General features: G+C 49.1%; 1 protein-coding gene across 3 annotated transcripts in view; it reads right to left on the reverse strand.

Moving 5' to 3' along the window:
* Positions 1 to 16787, reverse strand: part of Dock2 (dedicator of cytokinesis 2) — a 400432-nt gene that overhangs the window by 59949 nt on the left and 323696 nt on the right. For 2 of the 3 annotated variants that reach the window (XM_027938544.3, XM_071611997.1), the window contains exons 33-34: positions 13957 to 14105; positions 5404 to 5489 (exon numbers count right to left, since the gene is read on the reverse strand). In XM_027938544.3, the coding sequence (XP_027794345.1) occupies positions 5404 to 5489; positions 13957 to 14105 (235 nt within the window). Of the gene's footprint in view, positions 1 to 5403; positions 5490 to 9769; positions 9921 to 13956; positions 14106 to 16787 lie in introns of those variants that run through there. The other variant, XM_034636841.2, reaches the window with a different exon arrangement.

A 16787-nucleotide genomic window follows, 5' to 3' on the forward strand; every position in this document is an offset into this window, starting at 1 on the left:
CAGGTGGCCTGCAGGCTAGAAAGGGAAAGACGGATGAATTGGAAGTCTGATGAATAACCACTTCTTTTTAATCACTTTTTCTGTGCCAGATGCTACATGAGTCCCTTTTTCATTAGAAATCCTCATAGAAATTCTGACAAGTAAAAATTGTTTCCCCCATTTTACAGATGAGGAAATCGAGGCTCAGGAGGGCTAAAAGACCTTCCCCATGCTACACTGGAAGTACGTTTGAGTGGTGACCTTTGGAATCAAGCCAATTGCTGTTCAATTTGGGGAAGCATGGTGGCCTGTCCCTGGGCGTCTCTGCTGGATAGGCAGCACCTGACTCCGTGACTGTTTCCAGCCAGGCTCCCCATGTAGTGCAAGTCCCAAGAGCTCTTAGGAGGCCAAGGTGAGAGGAACCAGGAATCTACACATGATTTCTTCCCACCAGCGCACCAGGCTGCAAGGAGGTGGCATCTGAAACTGTGGCGGGGCTTAGACAAATCCATCTTAGCGCTGGGAGAAGCACCTGCTGCCTGGCTGTCCATGAGCGGTGCAAATGGCCCTGTGATTTACACCTGTCTGGCTCAGCCGCAGCTGTGCCTGCTCCCTTCTAGAGCAGCCACTTGCAGCCCAGCTCCCAACCCCAAGGACAACACAACTACAAAGAAGTTTCTTCCCAGAGTTTGCTGTGGGATTTCTCATGGCCTCCCAGGCATCTCAGGGCCTCAGACAAGGGCCTCAGGCAGCACCGTAGGGTCTCTTAGCTCAGGGGATTTCAACCTGCAGGCAACATGGAGAATCACTGGTGCTTTCAAACTTCAGTGTGATGGAAATCACCCGAGCATCATCCAAGAGATTCTAATTTACCAGGTCTGGATTGGGACCTGGGAGCCTGACTTGCTAACTAGCTCCCAGGTGACACCAATCCTGCTGCTTCAGGGATCATGCTTTGTGAAGCAAGGTTTTTAGAAGAATAAGGTCTTGGCTGTTTTTACTTTCTCTCTGTTTTTATGCATGAGGCAAGAAGGCTGCTTAGATAGTCTAGGGCTGGTAAGATGGTGGGGAGACAGGAATCACCCATCCATCACCCATCCATATATTCCACATGTACCATTCTGGACACCAGGGACTGCTACATTGTTAAGACCCTGACCTTCATGAGATACCAGTGCAGGAGGGGACACACACACAGAGATAAGTTACTGTGGGCTGTAACGTTACAGCTTACTGAGTGCTCCCGAGTTCTGAGAATGGTGCTAATCCTGTTTCACTGATTATCCTGTTTAATATCCACAAAAGCTCCTCAGCATCACCTCCAAGTCCTGATGTTGATCCTGACACACAGCTGTGACTTACTTGGTGTTCCATGGCAGAGTGGGAGTGGCAGTGAGAAAACTTGGGAATCCTGGGCTCAGGCGGATAGCTCCTCACTCAGTGGAAGGAGGGGTGCAGACTTGCCCCCCACCTCTGCTACTGCCTTGGGGTCAGCAAGCTCAGGCATCCCTTGGGCTGCTGCCAGCTCAGGTGTCCCTGGGACTGGCTTGCATTCAGCCTGGGGGCCCTCACCTTCTGTCAGGGCTATGGAACTGGATTTTGAGTCAATGCTTTAGGAAGTACGCATGGAGTGCCTCTTGGGTGACAGCTGCTTTTCCACTGAGCTGGTTTGGGTAGGCTCTAGGCCCAGAACACACGCTGTGTCTCCTTCAGCCTTCCAGCTCCCTCAGTACTTCCAAGAACATCCCCAGGCTTGCAATCAAGTAGCAGGTGCTGTGGAGTAGGTGTGAGGAGCCCCTGAAGCTCAGGAATGTTGAGAGGTGACATGATTAGATTATGAAGTTGTAACCTAACCAGTAGGTTCATCCACTTGGTGGATTAATAACGTGAATGGTTGATTGGGTGGCAACTGTAGGCAGGCAGGACTGGACGAAGTAGGTCACTGGGAGATGTCTTGGAGATCACATTTTGCTCTTGCCCCACCCCCTCGGTTTCCTGGCTGCCATGACCTGAGCAGCTTCCCTCTGCCATGCCCTTCTGCCATGATGTCCCCCATCACCTTGGACTTAGAGCAATGGAGTCGCCCACCATGAACTCAGCCTCTGAAACCATGAGCCCCCCCAATAAACTTTTCCTCCTCTAAGTTGTTCTCGTCAGGTAATTGATCACAGAGATGAAAAACTAACACAGCAGGGGTGTGTCTTATGACTCCATCCACTGTGGGACCCATGATTTAAGACAGCTGTGGATTAATGAGATCGGGCTCTAGAAAAGCCCTGCGGGTAGGAGGACTGGGGTGCTGTGTGGGGTTGTACAGCTTGTGTACTGCACAAGGGCATGAGGACTGAAATTCAGCCTCATTCCATGTCCAAGTCTTGCACCTGGATGTATGGCTGCAGCTGCCACAGGACTGTTCTAGTCACAAAGACACCATCTCATTGCCAAGCTCTGTACCTGCCCAGAGGGGACCCTACATACCTATGGAGTCCCTGAACAAGGGACGGGGAGGAAGGACTGAGGAGCTGGAAAAGATGAACGGGCTATGACTTCCAATGGCCACATTGCTGCCCATCTGAATGACGATAATGATAAGACTCCAGGAGCACCTAGTAGGTGTCAGGAACTATGGTAATAAATTAAGACGAAAAGGAAGAAAAATAGCAACCATGCTAAGCACTTGACACAACTCCTCATTCAGCCCCAACACAAGCTTCACGAGGTGACTAATATTTCTATCTCCAGTTTACAGTTAGAAAACTGAGGCTCAGAGAGGTCAAAGGAAGGAGGTGGGACTCCACCCACTGGGCCTTCTGAGGAGGCCCTGCCTCCTGGGTTGGGCTTGATTAGTTTTGCATAAAAATCATTCACACCTTGTCTCAGAAGGAAAATAATGAGCTGTCTTTAATTTCCTCGACCTCTAAGGGCTCCTTTTATAAATAACCACTCAGGAAGGATTTGAAAACCCTGCTGATAGTCTGAAGATTGCTGCGGAGCCCATCCGCTTGTAAAAATGGAAATTGCCAGCACCATACATGGTTCCGTTCCTGGTCAATATTTAGATTTTCCTTTTTAGAACTTAAAGATAATCACTGACTCAGGCAAAACCCTGTTTCTGTCCCTGAATGATCACTCTCAATATTCGCTTGGGGGGACAGACGGTGGCTCCTCCCAGCGAACCTGGTTTGTATTCTAGGTGTTCAGGAGGGCTGAGCACAGTGACAGGAAGGGACAGGGGACAGCTGAGCCCCTGCTACCTGGGGTTCCATTCTGTCCACTGGGCTCAGATAGGCTGGGCAGGGTGGAAGTGTCATTGCAGGGCTCAGAGATGAGTCTTTAGCTGGCTGTGGTTGCTAAATATTCAGAAAGGACTGGAGAAAGAATTCAAAAGCAGAGCATCCCTCAAATCATAGAGTACACAGTTGGGGGAAATTTGGGCTGTCTGGCCACATTCCTAAGCCTTGGGAGAGGCCTCTCCAGGGCAGGGGACAATTACCAAGCAGCCAAAGACAGAAACTGGGAGTCAGGCCGAGGGGTTGAAGTACATTTATTAAGCATGTACCTGCTGGGCGCCAGATGCTTTATGATTACTCAGTCTTCAAAATAACCACAGGAGCTTATTATCTCTCATTTTAGAAATGGGGATACTGAGGCCAGAGAGGTTGTGTGATTTGCTCAAAGCCATGCAGCTGCAAAGTAAGGAGCCAGGATTCAAGTCCAATGTCTTTCTCCAAAGATGTGAAAGTGGCCAATAAGCACATAGCAAGATGCTGCACATCATTAGACTTTAGGAAATACAAATGAAATCCACAATGAACTATCGCTTCACACTCACTAGCAAGGCCATGTCCAACAAGACAGGCATCAGCAAGTGTTAACACGGTTGTGGGGAACGGGAGCCCTCCTGCTGTGCTGGTGAGACTGTATTTGGTGCTGCTACTTTGGAAAAGAGTTGATGGTATCAAAAAAGGTTAAATGTGTCTATATTTATATTTCCACAAGACCCAGCAATTCCTCTCTAAGGTACAAAACAAGACAATTGTTAACATATATCCACACAAAACTGGCACATGGACCAGACATGCAGGCACAAACCTGCAATCCTAGCAACTCGGGAGGCTGAGGCAGGAGGATTACAAGGTCAAAACCAGCCTCAGCAACTATGCCAGGCCCGGTCTCAAAAAATAAAAGCGCTGGGGATGTGGCTCCATGGTTAAGTGCCCCTGGGTTCAATTCCCAGTACCAAAAACAAAAACAAAAACCCCAAACAAAAAAACCTAAACTTGCACGTGAATGCTCGCGGCAGAGTCAGTCCTAATTAACAGTCAAGACCGTGGAAATGGCCTAAATATCCACCAACTGATTAATGAACAGACAAAATTAGTAAACAGACAGTGAATTCTTATTTGGCAGTAAAAATAAATTTTGCACTCATGCTCGCTATGTGGATGAGCTTTGAAAGCATTCTGCTCTGTGGAAGAAGTTGGTCATGAAGGGCAATGGATTGTATGATTCTATTTATATGAAATACACAGAATCAGTGAGTCCACAGGGATAGGAAGCAGAGCACGGGCTGAATGGGGCTAAGGGAGATGGAGGAGTTGTGTGTGTGTGTGCGTGTGTGTGTGTGTGTGTGTATGGGGATGTGGCTAAGAGTACCTGTTTCTTTTTTTCAGCAATAAAAATGATCTGCAATTGTCTATGGTGATGGTGGCACAGCTCTGTGAAAATGTCAAAGGTCCCTGAATTCTCTGCTTTGGGTAGATTATATGGCTTGTGAATTATATTTCAATAAAGCCATAAAAACAAAACCACGTCCTGACTCCTAGACTGGTGGTCTTGGGTACAGTACCACCCACTGCCTGCCCCGCGCCTGCCTGAGCACTGAAGTCCAGTCCAGCCAGGTTCAAGTCCCTGCTGTCCACTCCACTAGCTGTTCCCAGCTTGCTGAGACAATGCGTTTGTTCCCTGAGCCTCAGAGGCCACCTCTGTGACATGGGCATCCAGGCGAGCATACCTAAGCCCGGGAGGCATGAGAGAGAGAGAGCGCACTTGGCACAATACCGTGCCCCAGGGGCGCTCAGTAAATGCGGATCTCATCAAATCAATATCACAAATTTCATTGTCACAAATTTCATTGTCACAAATTTCAAAGGAAAAGAGCAATCGTTATTCCGCAGTTCAGACCCAGCCTGGACATTTTGGCATTGATGGATTATTTCTTTCTTTTTGACACAGCAAAGCTTTTTTCTATCTGGCCCATTATGTCAACATCAAAGAAATGTCCAACGCAGAGAGAAACGTGAGGCTCCTTCCCCAAAGGTGTCTCCTGGTCCCCACAAGCCCTAGACTGGTCTCTAGGGGCGACGGCCACGTGGGGACCCTGGAGCTTGCCCGCAGCCCCTGGCCCGTGTGGCCTGCACTCACATGGACTCCAGCAGCTGCACGTACTGCTCGTCGCCTCGGCCCCCTTCCACCTCGTGGTCCAGCTTGAGGATGATCTCGTTTTCAAACTGAGGATGGAGAGAACAGAGGCAGAGGCAGCATTAGATGGCTGAGCACTGAAATGGGTCCAACCAGTCTGATGGTGGGATACCCTGATGACCCAGACCTCAGGGAGCATCTCTTACCTCCCAGGGCAACTGCTGGGATCTGGGAAGCAAAATGGACCAAGATGCCATGCCTGCCCCTGGAGTGTCTAGAGGGTGAGGGGAGCAAGGGCTGATGAGTGCTAGGGCAGAGATGGAGTATGTGCATGGGGTATGGGTATGGGTGTGGGTGCGTGCACATGTGTGAAGGCTTCCCACAGACCATGTCATTTGGGCTTGTTTTCCAAAGTTAGGTAGAAATTTTGCTGGAAGGTGAAAAGGGAAAGGGAATTCCAAGCATGTGCAAAGGCCCAGAGGTATGTGACAGCTGCATCTTCAAGCATAGCACCCTTCAGGTGCACCTATCATTTCTGCTTGCCTATCATTCCTTTCTCTAGCTTGTGATCACCCTGGCCCTGAGATGGGCTGATGACCCCTCCCTGGTGCCAAGTGTGGATGCCCAACACAGGCCTGCTCATAATCAGGGTATTCCACCACCCAGACCCCAGGGCTAAGAAAGACTCGGGCCAAACCAATGAGAGTCCAGTCTGAGGCTTTGTTGGAACTCTTAGCAAGAGACTCTCTACTCAACTGGAAGATGGAGCCTGAGGCTCCCAAAGATGACAATAATGAAGAGTGTGCCTGCGAATCACACTCCTGCAGAGGAAAGCAGGGAGGAAGTGCTAAGAATCAGGGACCCGAGACCAATTTTGAGCATCTGGATTCAGCCATACCTGAAGTTTTCCCAATTACACGACCTGATATATATATATATATATATATATATATATATATATATATATAAATTATTTGTGTGTGTGTGTGTGTGTGTGTGTGTGTGTTGGGGGGTGTTATCAGGCAGTCTATATTGGCGTTTTGTTACCTGCAACCAAAAAAATTTTTTTTTGCAAAATACAAGTAAGACATGGAGCAGATGCTAGGCTTCAGAGTCAAGACCAGTGACAAGGGTGGTGGCCAGAGATCAGATGTCGTTGAGGGAGCAGAAAGCCAGTGTTCTCTAGTTCCACCAAATTCTGTTGCATTGAAGCCAAAGGATGTTTTGTGTCTCTAGAGTGAACTTGAAGAAGCATTTCACGCAGTGAGGCTCATGGATTATTTAATGTCATCTTGAAGGCTCATGCCGCGTCTCTTCTATACGAGTGTGAACCAAAATGGTTTGTGCTGTTTCAGTATCATACCCTGAAGGGTCCATCCGGATCACAGAGGCCCCTTCTCCCCGACTCACCATTAAAAAGGAAATCAGCACCTGGAGAGGGGAAGGGGTCCCTTGGCAAAGTTACTGAGACCCCGGGAGGCCTTGGGGACTCTTGTGACAAGAGGCTCCTAACTCAGCCTCTTCACACTCAGTCTTCATACCACCCTGTGAGGCCTGAGGTCAAGGGTCACCTTTAAAGGCGATAATGCATGACAAGCAGCCAGCCCTGGCTGGCACAGCCTCCAGTAAGTGTCAGTTACGATTACAGATGCAGTAGAGGCTCTGAGAGTTTAAGTGACTTGTCTAAAGTCTCAGATGGATGGCAGGGACCTTTGGCAGCTCTTTCCAGCACATAAAGGATGGAGCCCAGTCAAGATAAAGTCTTTACTGGCAGGAACCAGATTCACTCTCCCCTCAGGTCCGCATCTCACCTGTGATGCCGTGTTCCTTACTTTTGTGGGTGACGGGTCCACAGAAGGGACCAGAGGCTTATGCTGACACAGCACAGATGCTAAGGGATCTCCTGGAGCTTCCACAGTGGGGGAAGACTTATTGAAACAGACACACCAGGCCTGGGAAGACGGGCGTGTTGTGCTAAGTGCTGAAAAGGAGAACATTCTAGTTGGGGAAAGGTCTGAGCAAAGGTGTGGAGGTGGAATGTGGAGGAACGAGGAGGGCGTCCCAGCTGCAGCAGACGCCCAGAAAGGTGAAGAAGAGGAGATGACAATGGGGGCCCTGGGTGGGGCCCATCTGGGAGGGTCGGGGCTGCCATCCTGCATAGGGTCATGCCCCTACCATGCATCTGCCCAGCACTGGGTTTGTGTTGATTATTACCCAATCAGGCTTAGGGCTGTTTCCATCAATTTCTTTTTTTTCACTACCATGACCAAAGACCTGACAAGAACAATTTCAGAGGAGGAAAAATTTATTTGAGACTCATGGTTTCAGGTCTCAGTCCACAGCCAGCCAACTCCATTGCCCTGGGCCCAAGGTGAGGCAGGACATCATGGCAGAAGAGTGTAAAGAGGAAAGTAGGTCAGGACATGGCCACCAGGAAACAGAGAAAGTGACTACTCCACTCACCAAGGACAAAATATAAACCCCAAAGGCATGACCCACTACCTCCTCCAGCCACACCCCTTCGTACCTGCCTACAGTCACCACCCAGTTAATCCATTCAGGTGGATTAAGGCACTGGTCAGGTTTGGGCTCTCATAACCCAATCCTTTCATCTCTAAACTTTCTTGCTGTGTCCAACACATGAGCTTTTGGGGGGATACCTCGGATCTAAACCATAACAGGGGCTTTGGGGGTTCAGAGAAGTCTTCTGTGTCATGCCTAGAGCAGAAAGCAATACAGCTGAGGGACTCTAAGAACAGGCTCTGCTGTTAGGCTGAGCATCGAATCCCTCCTCCATTCCTTCCACCATATTGAGAAAAACCAGCAGATCTTCCCATGACTGATAGAACAAAATATTTTCTTGATGGGCCAGAGAATACCTATTTTAGGTTTTGTGTGCAAGGTGTGTGCCCTGTCACAAGTACACTGCCGCACAAAAGCAGCCACAGAGAAACACTGGGTGTGGCTGTGATCCAATAAAACTTTATTTATAAAACAGGTAGCCAGATGACGTGGGCCTGCAGGCTATTATTTGTGGAGCCCTGGTCCATAGGGTGGTGTAGCATGGAGCAGGTGGGAGGACCAGGGGTGACTGGACATGAAAAGCCCCGGAGAAGTTGAAGGCTCCAGTGTGCACCGTGCTGGCTCCACTTCTCACCACTGCTAATGCTACTGGAAAGCAGCTCTGGGGGAGGAAAACCAGAATTTTCTCTTGCCTGAGAGGTTCACTGGGAACTGTTGGCACCGTTCCTCCCGGGGAGATCAACTTTTCTTTGGAGCAGAGGATGTGGTAAATAAGCACTTGTGTCAGGGTCACAAAAGAGTCTGCTGGGAGGGAAATTGCAGGGTGCCAGGAATGGGCAGAGCCAGATGATGCCAGCCAGCGTGTGCACCCTCTGGGTAGGGTGGAGTCAAAGCCCGTCAGCCACCTCCCAGGACCGCTGCTGTGGCTATGGCCGCAGGCTTTGGGTTAAGTTTTGCTTTGACAATTTTTTTCAGCAAGTTAATAAATCTTCCCGATGGTCAGTTTTCTCATCTGTTAAATGAAGATTTAAAACAGCATCCACTCCATAGAGGAGCTATAGTGAGGAGTGAAAGGAGAAATCATGTGTAAATGGCCCAGGGTGGGGTTTTGGTGAATGGTAGGTGCTCAATAAATGTAAGTGCTGACCGTCACTTGTCACTGTCCTGTCACATCATAATCTCGGTCAATATTTACAATAGCCATGAGAGAGGATATCCCCATTTTACAAAGGAGTAAACTGAAGCCAAAGGCTTGTCTTGGGTTTAAAGGATGGATGAACTTGAGCTAGGGCAGATCCAGGCGCCCAACACAAGGCAGCCTATCTCACACGTACTATGCCGTGTCACAGTGACAAGCCTCACCCTGACATTGTTGCTCTGCAGAGCTCCAGAGGCAGTTTGGTTCCTCCAAATTAATTCCATTTTCACCCACAGCCTCGTGACTACATCACTTCATTAACCCCTCATGCCCCCCCTGACAGGTGGTGTGTGTTAGTGGGAATCCATAGGTTGCTTTGACAGAAGTCAGACTCTACCAAGGCCCAATGTGAACCTTAAGAAGCCTGGTCAAGAATGAGGGAGCGAACCTCAGGAACCCAAGCTCTTGAGGCCTCATTTCCTCCCCTCCCCTCAAGGCCCTTGGGGCCTCACAGAGGCAGGACTGGGAGGGAGCCCGAGAAGATGGCGTCAGGTGAGAAGGAGGCCTGTGGGAGTCTTGTAGCTGCCTAATTTTTTTTGATCTCTAATTGCTTCAATTCATCCCTCAAAGAGCTTGGGCTTGGGAACCTGTAAAGGTATTATGATATTCATTTTACATTGGAGGGAACTGAGGCTCAGAAAGACCAAATGACTCATCAAAATTTATTCAGTTTAAGCTGGCTGTGGTGGTACATGCCTGTAATCCCAGTGGCTTGGGAGCCTGAGACAGGAGGATCCCAAGTTTGAAGACAGTCTCAGCCACTTCGCAAGGACTGAAGCAACTTAGTGAGACCCTGTGTCTAAATAAAAACAAAAAGGGTTGGGGATGTGGCTCAGTGGTTAAGCACCCCTGGGTTCAATCTCCAGTATCAAAAAAAAAATCATTTAGTTTATAAGGAGTAATTTTACTGTCTGATTTCAAAGCAGTTTCTAGTACACAGTAGGTGCTGAGTACATATTTATTAAATTGATTTGATCTTTCTACATTAGGTTCCAAACCATTTCAATCACCAACCCACTTCATGCCAAGACTCAGTCTCAATAGAATCTGCCACACTGATATCTCCATCAATTACTTCCCTCAACACAACTACAAACCCTTCTATGGTCCCAAGTACTATTCTACGTGATGCTATCTCTGGATTCTGATTATCTCTGGAAAATCTCCTGCCTGCTTAGGGCCCAGACCCACAAAGGCCTGGCACACAATCTTGTTCTATAATTTGCATCACAACTGAGCATACTTCACAGTCTTATCACCCTAAGAAACCCCACTCCTTCCTACCAATGTCACCCAGAAAGCCTGCATCCCTCCTTCCTCAAAGAACCGACCAGAAAGCCCACTGGTCTCCCCAGCTGCAGGGGATTTCTCAAGTAGTGGTGGGCAACCCCAGCTTCTGATGCCAGCTTCCCATAGGCCTCTTGTTCTCCTGCCTTCACGTAGGGCTCTGTGCAAAATGGCGTTGTATAGAACATCCCCTGGAATGCTGTTCCCTGAGAGCTCTTGCCCGGAGATGTGCTGGGGTGGGGGTCTAAGCACCTCCATTCATTCTGGGCACAGTGACACAGTGCCACCACATGTATGTCAGGCACTATATAGGCACTGGGACCTCAGGGCCGAGAGGTCCCATCATGGCCCTTGTTCTGCATAGCACAATGGCACAGACTGGCCACACCAGCCAGGGTGGTCATCCCAAGGCCCCCTCCTGTCCACACGGCCATCACGTGAATCATAGAGTGCACCAGGGATGAGACATCCAGAGACCTTGAGATGGCCTGAGATGAAGGGTTGTACTCACGGTGAGTAAAGGCGTCAGTCAACCATCTATGGAATTTGGGTTAGAGGAAGAGACAGGGCTATCTGGCATTGGGATAGCAAAAGAAACAGAGTAGAGAGAGAGATTGCCCCAGGGCTTCCTCCTCTCTAGTCTTCAGTCCCCTGAGCCACTCAGAGTCTCACACCTTCCTGTCCTGGCTCCAGTCCCTTATGTCTCATTTGAGCAAATCTTTGACTCTTGCTTCTGCATGAATCCCCCACCCTAGGAGAGAGGCTCATTTTCCTCAAGGCTGAGGCCAGAGCTAAAGGATGTCTAGCAAGGACATCAAAGGAAGAGCCCCCCACCAAGGGCATGAGGGCAAGAGACCAGCAGGAAGTTGGTCTCGGCCAGACAGACTAATGTGAACTGGGACATGGGGCCTGCTAAGTTTTCCTCATGGATTTGCTATTTCCTTTAAAATGTTTGAGTTTTAAAAAGGGAGCCGGGTCATATCCAGGCACCCAGTTCTTAGATGACACAGCGAAGCTAGCGTGCACATGAAGTCTGCTGGACTCCAGTCCCCAGATCTGGGGTCCACTCTGGTTCTGGTCATCAGGGCTGTTTGGCGATCATGAGGGCCTTGCCACCCCCTCTCCTGGGGACACCTTTCAGGACGGCTTACTCTGGGCCTAGAGCCACATGCCGGGGCCTGCTCGTCTCACAGCTGAGCACCCACCAAGTACCCAGCTGGTTTTCACCTGGGCAGCTGCCCCATGAGTCAGCCTGATTGGTCTGCCTTTTTTGATAAGAAAGCAGCGAATTGAAGCAATGGGAGAACATGGAAACACCCCATTGTCATGGAAACACTCCTGGATGAGGTGCCCAAGGAAGGACCCCACATACCCCAAACAGATGGGCAGTACATCCCGAGAAAGCCAGGAGCAGGAATCCTCCAGGGAAGGGAACTTGCCCCAGCCTCAAGCCTCTGAAGACCTAAGACCAGCAGATGTCTGAGGATGCCTCCATCCAGGCAGGGAACAGGTCTCATTTCAAACACTCAGCCTGCTTGGGCTGTAACCTCCTGTCCCCCAGCCCAACTGGTCAATATGGTTTCTTCCTCCCTCCGAACTCCTCAGCCAAATTAGCTAATTCGAAGAATTAACATTCTTTTGAGATTTCTTGAAGAAAGGGCAGCTGGTCACTGGCCTTTCTGGGACTAGAGAGCTCCTTCTAATCCCCAAGGGGAAGAGTTCACTCACAGAGGAAATGTCACAGCAAACTAGTCACACCCCTCTTAAAACAACTGTCTCCAAAGCGGGATTGGAGGAAGGGCAGATCCAATAAAGTATTTCTTGCACACATACATTTGAGAAATTAAACAGCTTCCTTTGCTACAGAGCGACTCGGTTCTTGAAGGTGTTAGCACACACTGGGAATCTCCAAGAGGAGTTAGGATGCTCAGTGGTACCCAAAGGTATCTAACCTGAACTTTCTTCCCTGGAGCACCCTGTTGGACTGTGCACCACAGACCATGTTTGAGAAAGCCCTGCCCCAGAGGATGGCTCCTATTCCTTGAGCAGACATCGACTGTGGCCATCTGGAGGCTGGATAGCGCAGTAGTTGCAGCAGGATCTAGGAATCAGGTGAACTCTGTCAGCCTCTGCTCTGCACTTTCTAGATGTGTGACTTGGGCAAATGATCTCACCTCTCCGTTTTGCTTTTTCACCTTTCAGATGGAGTTGTAATAAAAAAGGCTACCAGAAGTAATGCATGGAGAGCACTTATAATGCCTGACACGTGATCGACACTCAGTCAATGTCAGCCACAGTTATCATCCTCATTCTTCTTAGAAGGTGAGGTCCAGGAAGACAACAGAGCATGGCCGAGAGTATAAAGCCAGGCAGTGTGCAATATTTTATCTACATTGGAAATGACACGAGTAGGGAGCAGAGCTCTCTTAATGGACATGGCTCCTGGGATAGGCTCTACAGGTCCAGAGATATAGTCAAGCTGCCTGGTGAACATGGGAAGAAGGACACCCGCCCCCCTAGGCCAGGCCAAGCAGGCAGGGGAGGGGGGAGTAGGTGAGGAGCGGGAAGAGCACGGGGAGCAGCTGAAGGCTTCAGCCCAGAAGCAGAGCAGACAGGACCTGGGAAACTCTGGCCAGCGGGTCTGGACTTCCACCAGCAGGAATCAAAGAAATCAATGAGAAGCATCCTAAGGAGGGGAAGTTTGGAATCTGCTGCCTTTTAAGAAGGTACTCTAAATACAATTATTTGGTGGTAGGACATGGTACGGGGTGATGGGCAGAAACATGGAAGGAGGAGCCAGTTGGGGGTGAACTAGGGGAGCAGGTGGGCAGAAGGAGAGGGGCAGGACCCTGGGAAGCACTGGGGCTGCCTTGCTGTGACCTGGGGGCTACCCTTCCTCCTGGAGGGAAATGGGCCAGGTGCCAGCACCCAGTGCTTTCTTCCTCTTCCAGAGCTTCTGGGAGCCAGTGGGCCCGGATGTAGTGGTCCCATCTCTTCACAAGACCTAAGTGCCAATGAAAATCACAGGCCTGGCATTTTACAGAGGCTCTGGCTCCTGTGCTGGGAAGCCTCCTGTCCCTGTGCGCATGACAGATGCCTTCCAAGTGACAGTGCCTCTAACTTCATTTGCTGTCCATTTGATGTAGGGCCGAGTGTAACCCCTGGCTGGCAGGGTTTTCTTTTTCTAGATAATGTAGATCTTCAAAGTCATCTGGGAAGATGAAGCGCCAGACAATGGCATGGGGAGAGTGGGGTGGGCAGGAACCCACCAGAGCCATTAGGGAGGAAAGCAGGACTCTAACACCCTTGGGAAGGGACCCAGCAGATGACAGCAAGACAGGCATTTTCATCTTGGCCTGGGGCAGAACAGTGTGATGGAGCACTGACCAAATCTGATATGCCAGCTCATTCCGGGCACATGAATGAATGTCCCTCTCCTGCTATGGAGCTTCTGAAAGAAGCTCGGGCAGATGGAACAAGGGTATCATTATGAGGAAATGGGCTGGGAATTAGGGATGCTGGTGAGAATTTCCGGCCTCATTTTTTACCTTTTTGAAATCCCCGCTCCTTTGATATTCGCACAGCATCATGTCGAAGAAGATTGGTATGGTGGCTTTCCGGAGCTCAGCCTCGGGGATCAGTGTCATCTCTAATATAGGTCCTACCATACCTGGGATGAAGCAGATTTTGTTCTGGCCTGAAAGAGAAGAGGGACATAGGCACATAAAACATTTGCATGGTGCACAGGTCCTTCTGAAGCCTGGGGTAGGAAGAAAAGGAGCCCAAATAGGAGCCAGAGTTATCACCAACGTGGGTGCTTCCTGGGAGCCTGGCACCGACTTGAAAGCTGTACACTTGTAAGCGCAGTGAGAGGCGCAGGCAGCGTCCCAAATGAGCCCCATTAGGAAGGCTAACGACGCGGGTCCCTGTTCCCCAGGCCTCTCGCCTGCATTATCTCCTCCACAAATGCGGCCCTCATTGAAATTCTAAGTGGCGATGAAGCACGGGGATAATTGGAATTATGTCTGTCTGCATCACAAGCCATGTTTCTGAGGTTTGGAAAAATGTGCTTTTTACCAACGGCTTCATGAAAAAAGAAAATCAAAACCAGCTGCCAAGAACCTGCTAGAATGGTCTGGTGGGTGGAACAGGGGGGCGAAAGCATCACTTTAGAGTCAGGTGGACCACAACTCCTTAGTCCTCCTGTTGCTCTCAAGGCATTCCCAGTGACTCCCCTCTTTGCTGTCAGTGTTCTGCCACAGGGTGCTCCCAGGGTCACAAACCTACCTTGCTTCCTGCACACAGGCTGCTCTGTTGAAAAGGCTCCTCCTGCCCACTCCCTGGCTCCCCCTTCTGCCTTGCCACCTGGCTTCCCATCTTCCTTTAGATGCTCCTTCCTCCGGGAGAAACCCCCCTGCCTCTCACACGGCAGCCATGGCTAGATCAGAGTCCTGCCCCGCCTCCTCGTGTTCTGCTTTCTCCTCCAACTTTGAAATGACACCTTGACTTTGGGAGTCCTTTGACTAACATCTGCCTCTCCCACGGAGAGCTTCATGAAGGTGGAAGCTGTATCTGTTCTCCTCATGGTATCAGTTACATCAAGCATAGCGCGTAAGAGAAGCTCAATCAGTATCAATCCAATGAGGAAATACATTAGTCTAGCTCCCACACACGCCAGCCATGTGACTTGGAGATCATATGAAAATATGCACTCAGCACTGAGCCTGGAATCAGCACCCCGTGGCAGGGGTAGTGTGGGCCAGTGATTAAGGACACTGATTTGTAAATTAATCCCACCGTCAACTAACTGTAATGTTGGGCAAATTTGTCTCACCTCTTGGGGCCTCAGTGTCCTCACCTGTAATGTGGGATAATAATAATAATCATGTCATAGGATGGCTTTCAAGGGTAAACAAACTGTTATTGAGTGAGCAGCCAGGTCAGTGCTTTGCATGTGACATACTTGATATAGTGTTATCTACTCTCATTGTGATGTTGGGTTAAAATGAACCACAGAGTGCAGGCTTGTTGAGCAGCACTGAGCAGATGGCCCAGAACACACATCAGGAGTGGCAGCAAGGAGGAATAAAGAGGACCCCACAGGACCTGTAGAGATTCCCTGGGGATGGAGGATAGGCATATTCCAGCGATCCTGCTGCTGAGGTCGGCACTGTGCCTTTCATCTGCAGTTGCCTTTTTCCTCCAGATTTCCACAGCCCAAGAAACCTGCCCAATGTCAGGATGAACACTTGCGGTCCTCGCCTAGGGCAGAGGGCTCCTGGGGGTGCAGCGGCTCAGGTGGTAGGGTGCATAACCTGGCACACGGTTCCTTGGGATCAAAATAGAGGAAACAAGCCAAGAGGAAAGACAGAAAGAAAACGCATTGGCATTCAGCCTAAGTGAGAATGAATGCTGGTATTTCCCCAGCATTAATCCTAGTCGAAGGCATCATTCTGTTGTGAGAACAAAATGGTGACGTCAGGCAGAGAGTTGAGTGAAATATAAAAGACACCTTTCTGGGCTTTCAGCTTTATTATATGATGCTTTTAGATTACACTTGAGCCTCAAGTCTTCACTTCAGCCCAAATAGGAGGAGAAAAAAAAAATCCTACTTTCTGGCAGGTTTCTAGTAATTGCTAATCTAGGTTTCTGATTCCATCCTTCAAGATCCTTTAAGTCTTTTTCAAGCCACACTGGGGTTTTGAAATTCAAAATCGAGTGCAATAATAGGTAGAAGGTAAATGGGAAACTGTCAGATAAGTCACTGCAGAATGGAGAAATTGCTTATGCAACCAAGGCCTTTAGAATACTGGCGGCATTAGGTACGATAAGGATAAATTTAAGATGGCTTAAAATAAAGGGCAGACATGCTCTGGACAGGGGATTTCTGAGATCCTTTTGACCTGTGTTCTTTATAGTCTGTTGAGGCAATATTTGGCAGAACAGGGCAAAGGAAAGAGTGATGAGGATCTGTAAATACAGTGTGATCTCAATGATCCTTACAATGCTCCCTGGGAAATTTCATTCCTCTATACTAAAACAAACAAACAAACAAACAAATAAAAAAGAGTTTCCGCACATTGGATTTTTCATTTAAGTCAACCAAATGTGTTCACACGTATGTACAGGTCTTTCTATACATGGATGCATCCCCCACACACATGCACAGAAAAAATGTATGGCTAATTGAATATAAAACTCATCTGGGGAAACAATTCTCATTCAAGAAACACACCTACTGTTATATTCAAAAAAGAGCAAGAGAGGGAAATGGTTTGAGAGTCTTTTCCACATAAAGGAAGCTGAACCTCACTTGGAACAGATAAGAAATAGAAAATACTTTTAAAGTGCCCGTGAGTCAGCAGATAAATCCAAAAGC

Source organism: Marmota flaviventris, chromosome 5 (genome assembly GCF_047511675.1).
Source record: "Marmota flaviventris isolate mMarFla1 chromosome 5, mMarFla1.hap1, whole genome shotgun sequence".
In the NCBI taxonomy this organism is placed as follows: Eukaryota; Metazoa; Chordata; class Mammalia; order Rodentia; family Sciuridae; genus Marmota; species Marmota flaviventris.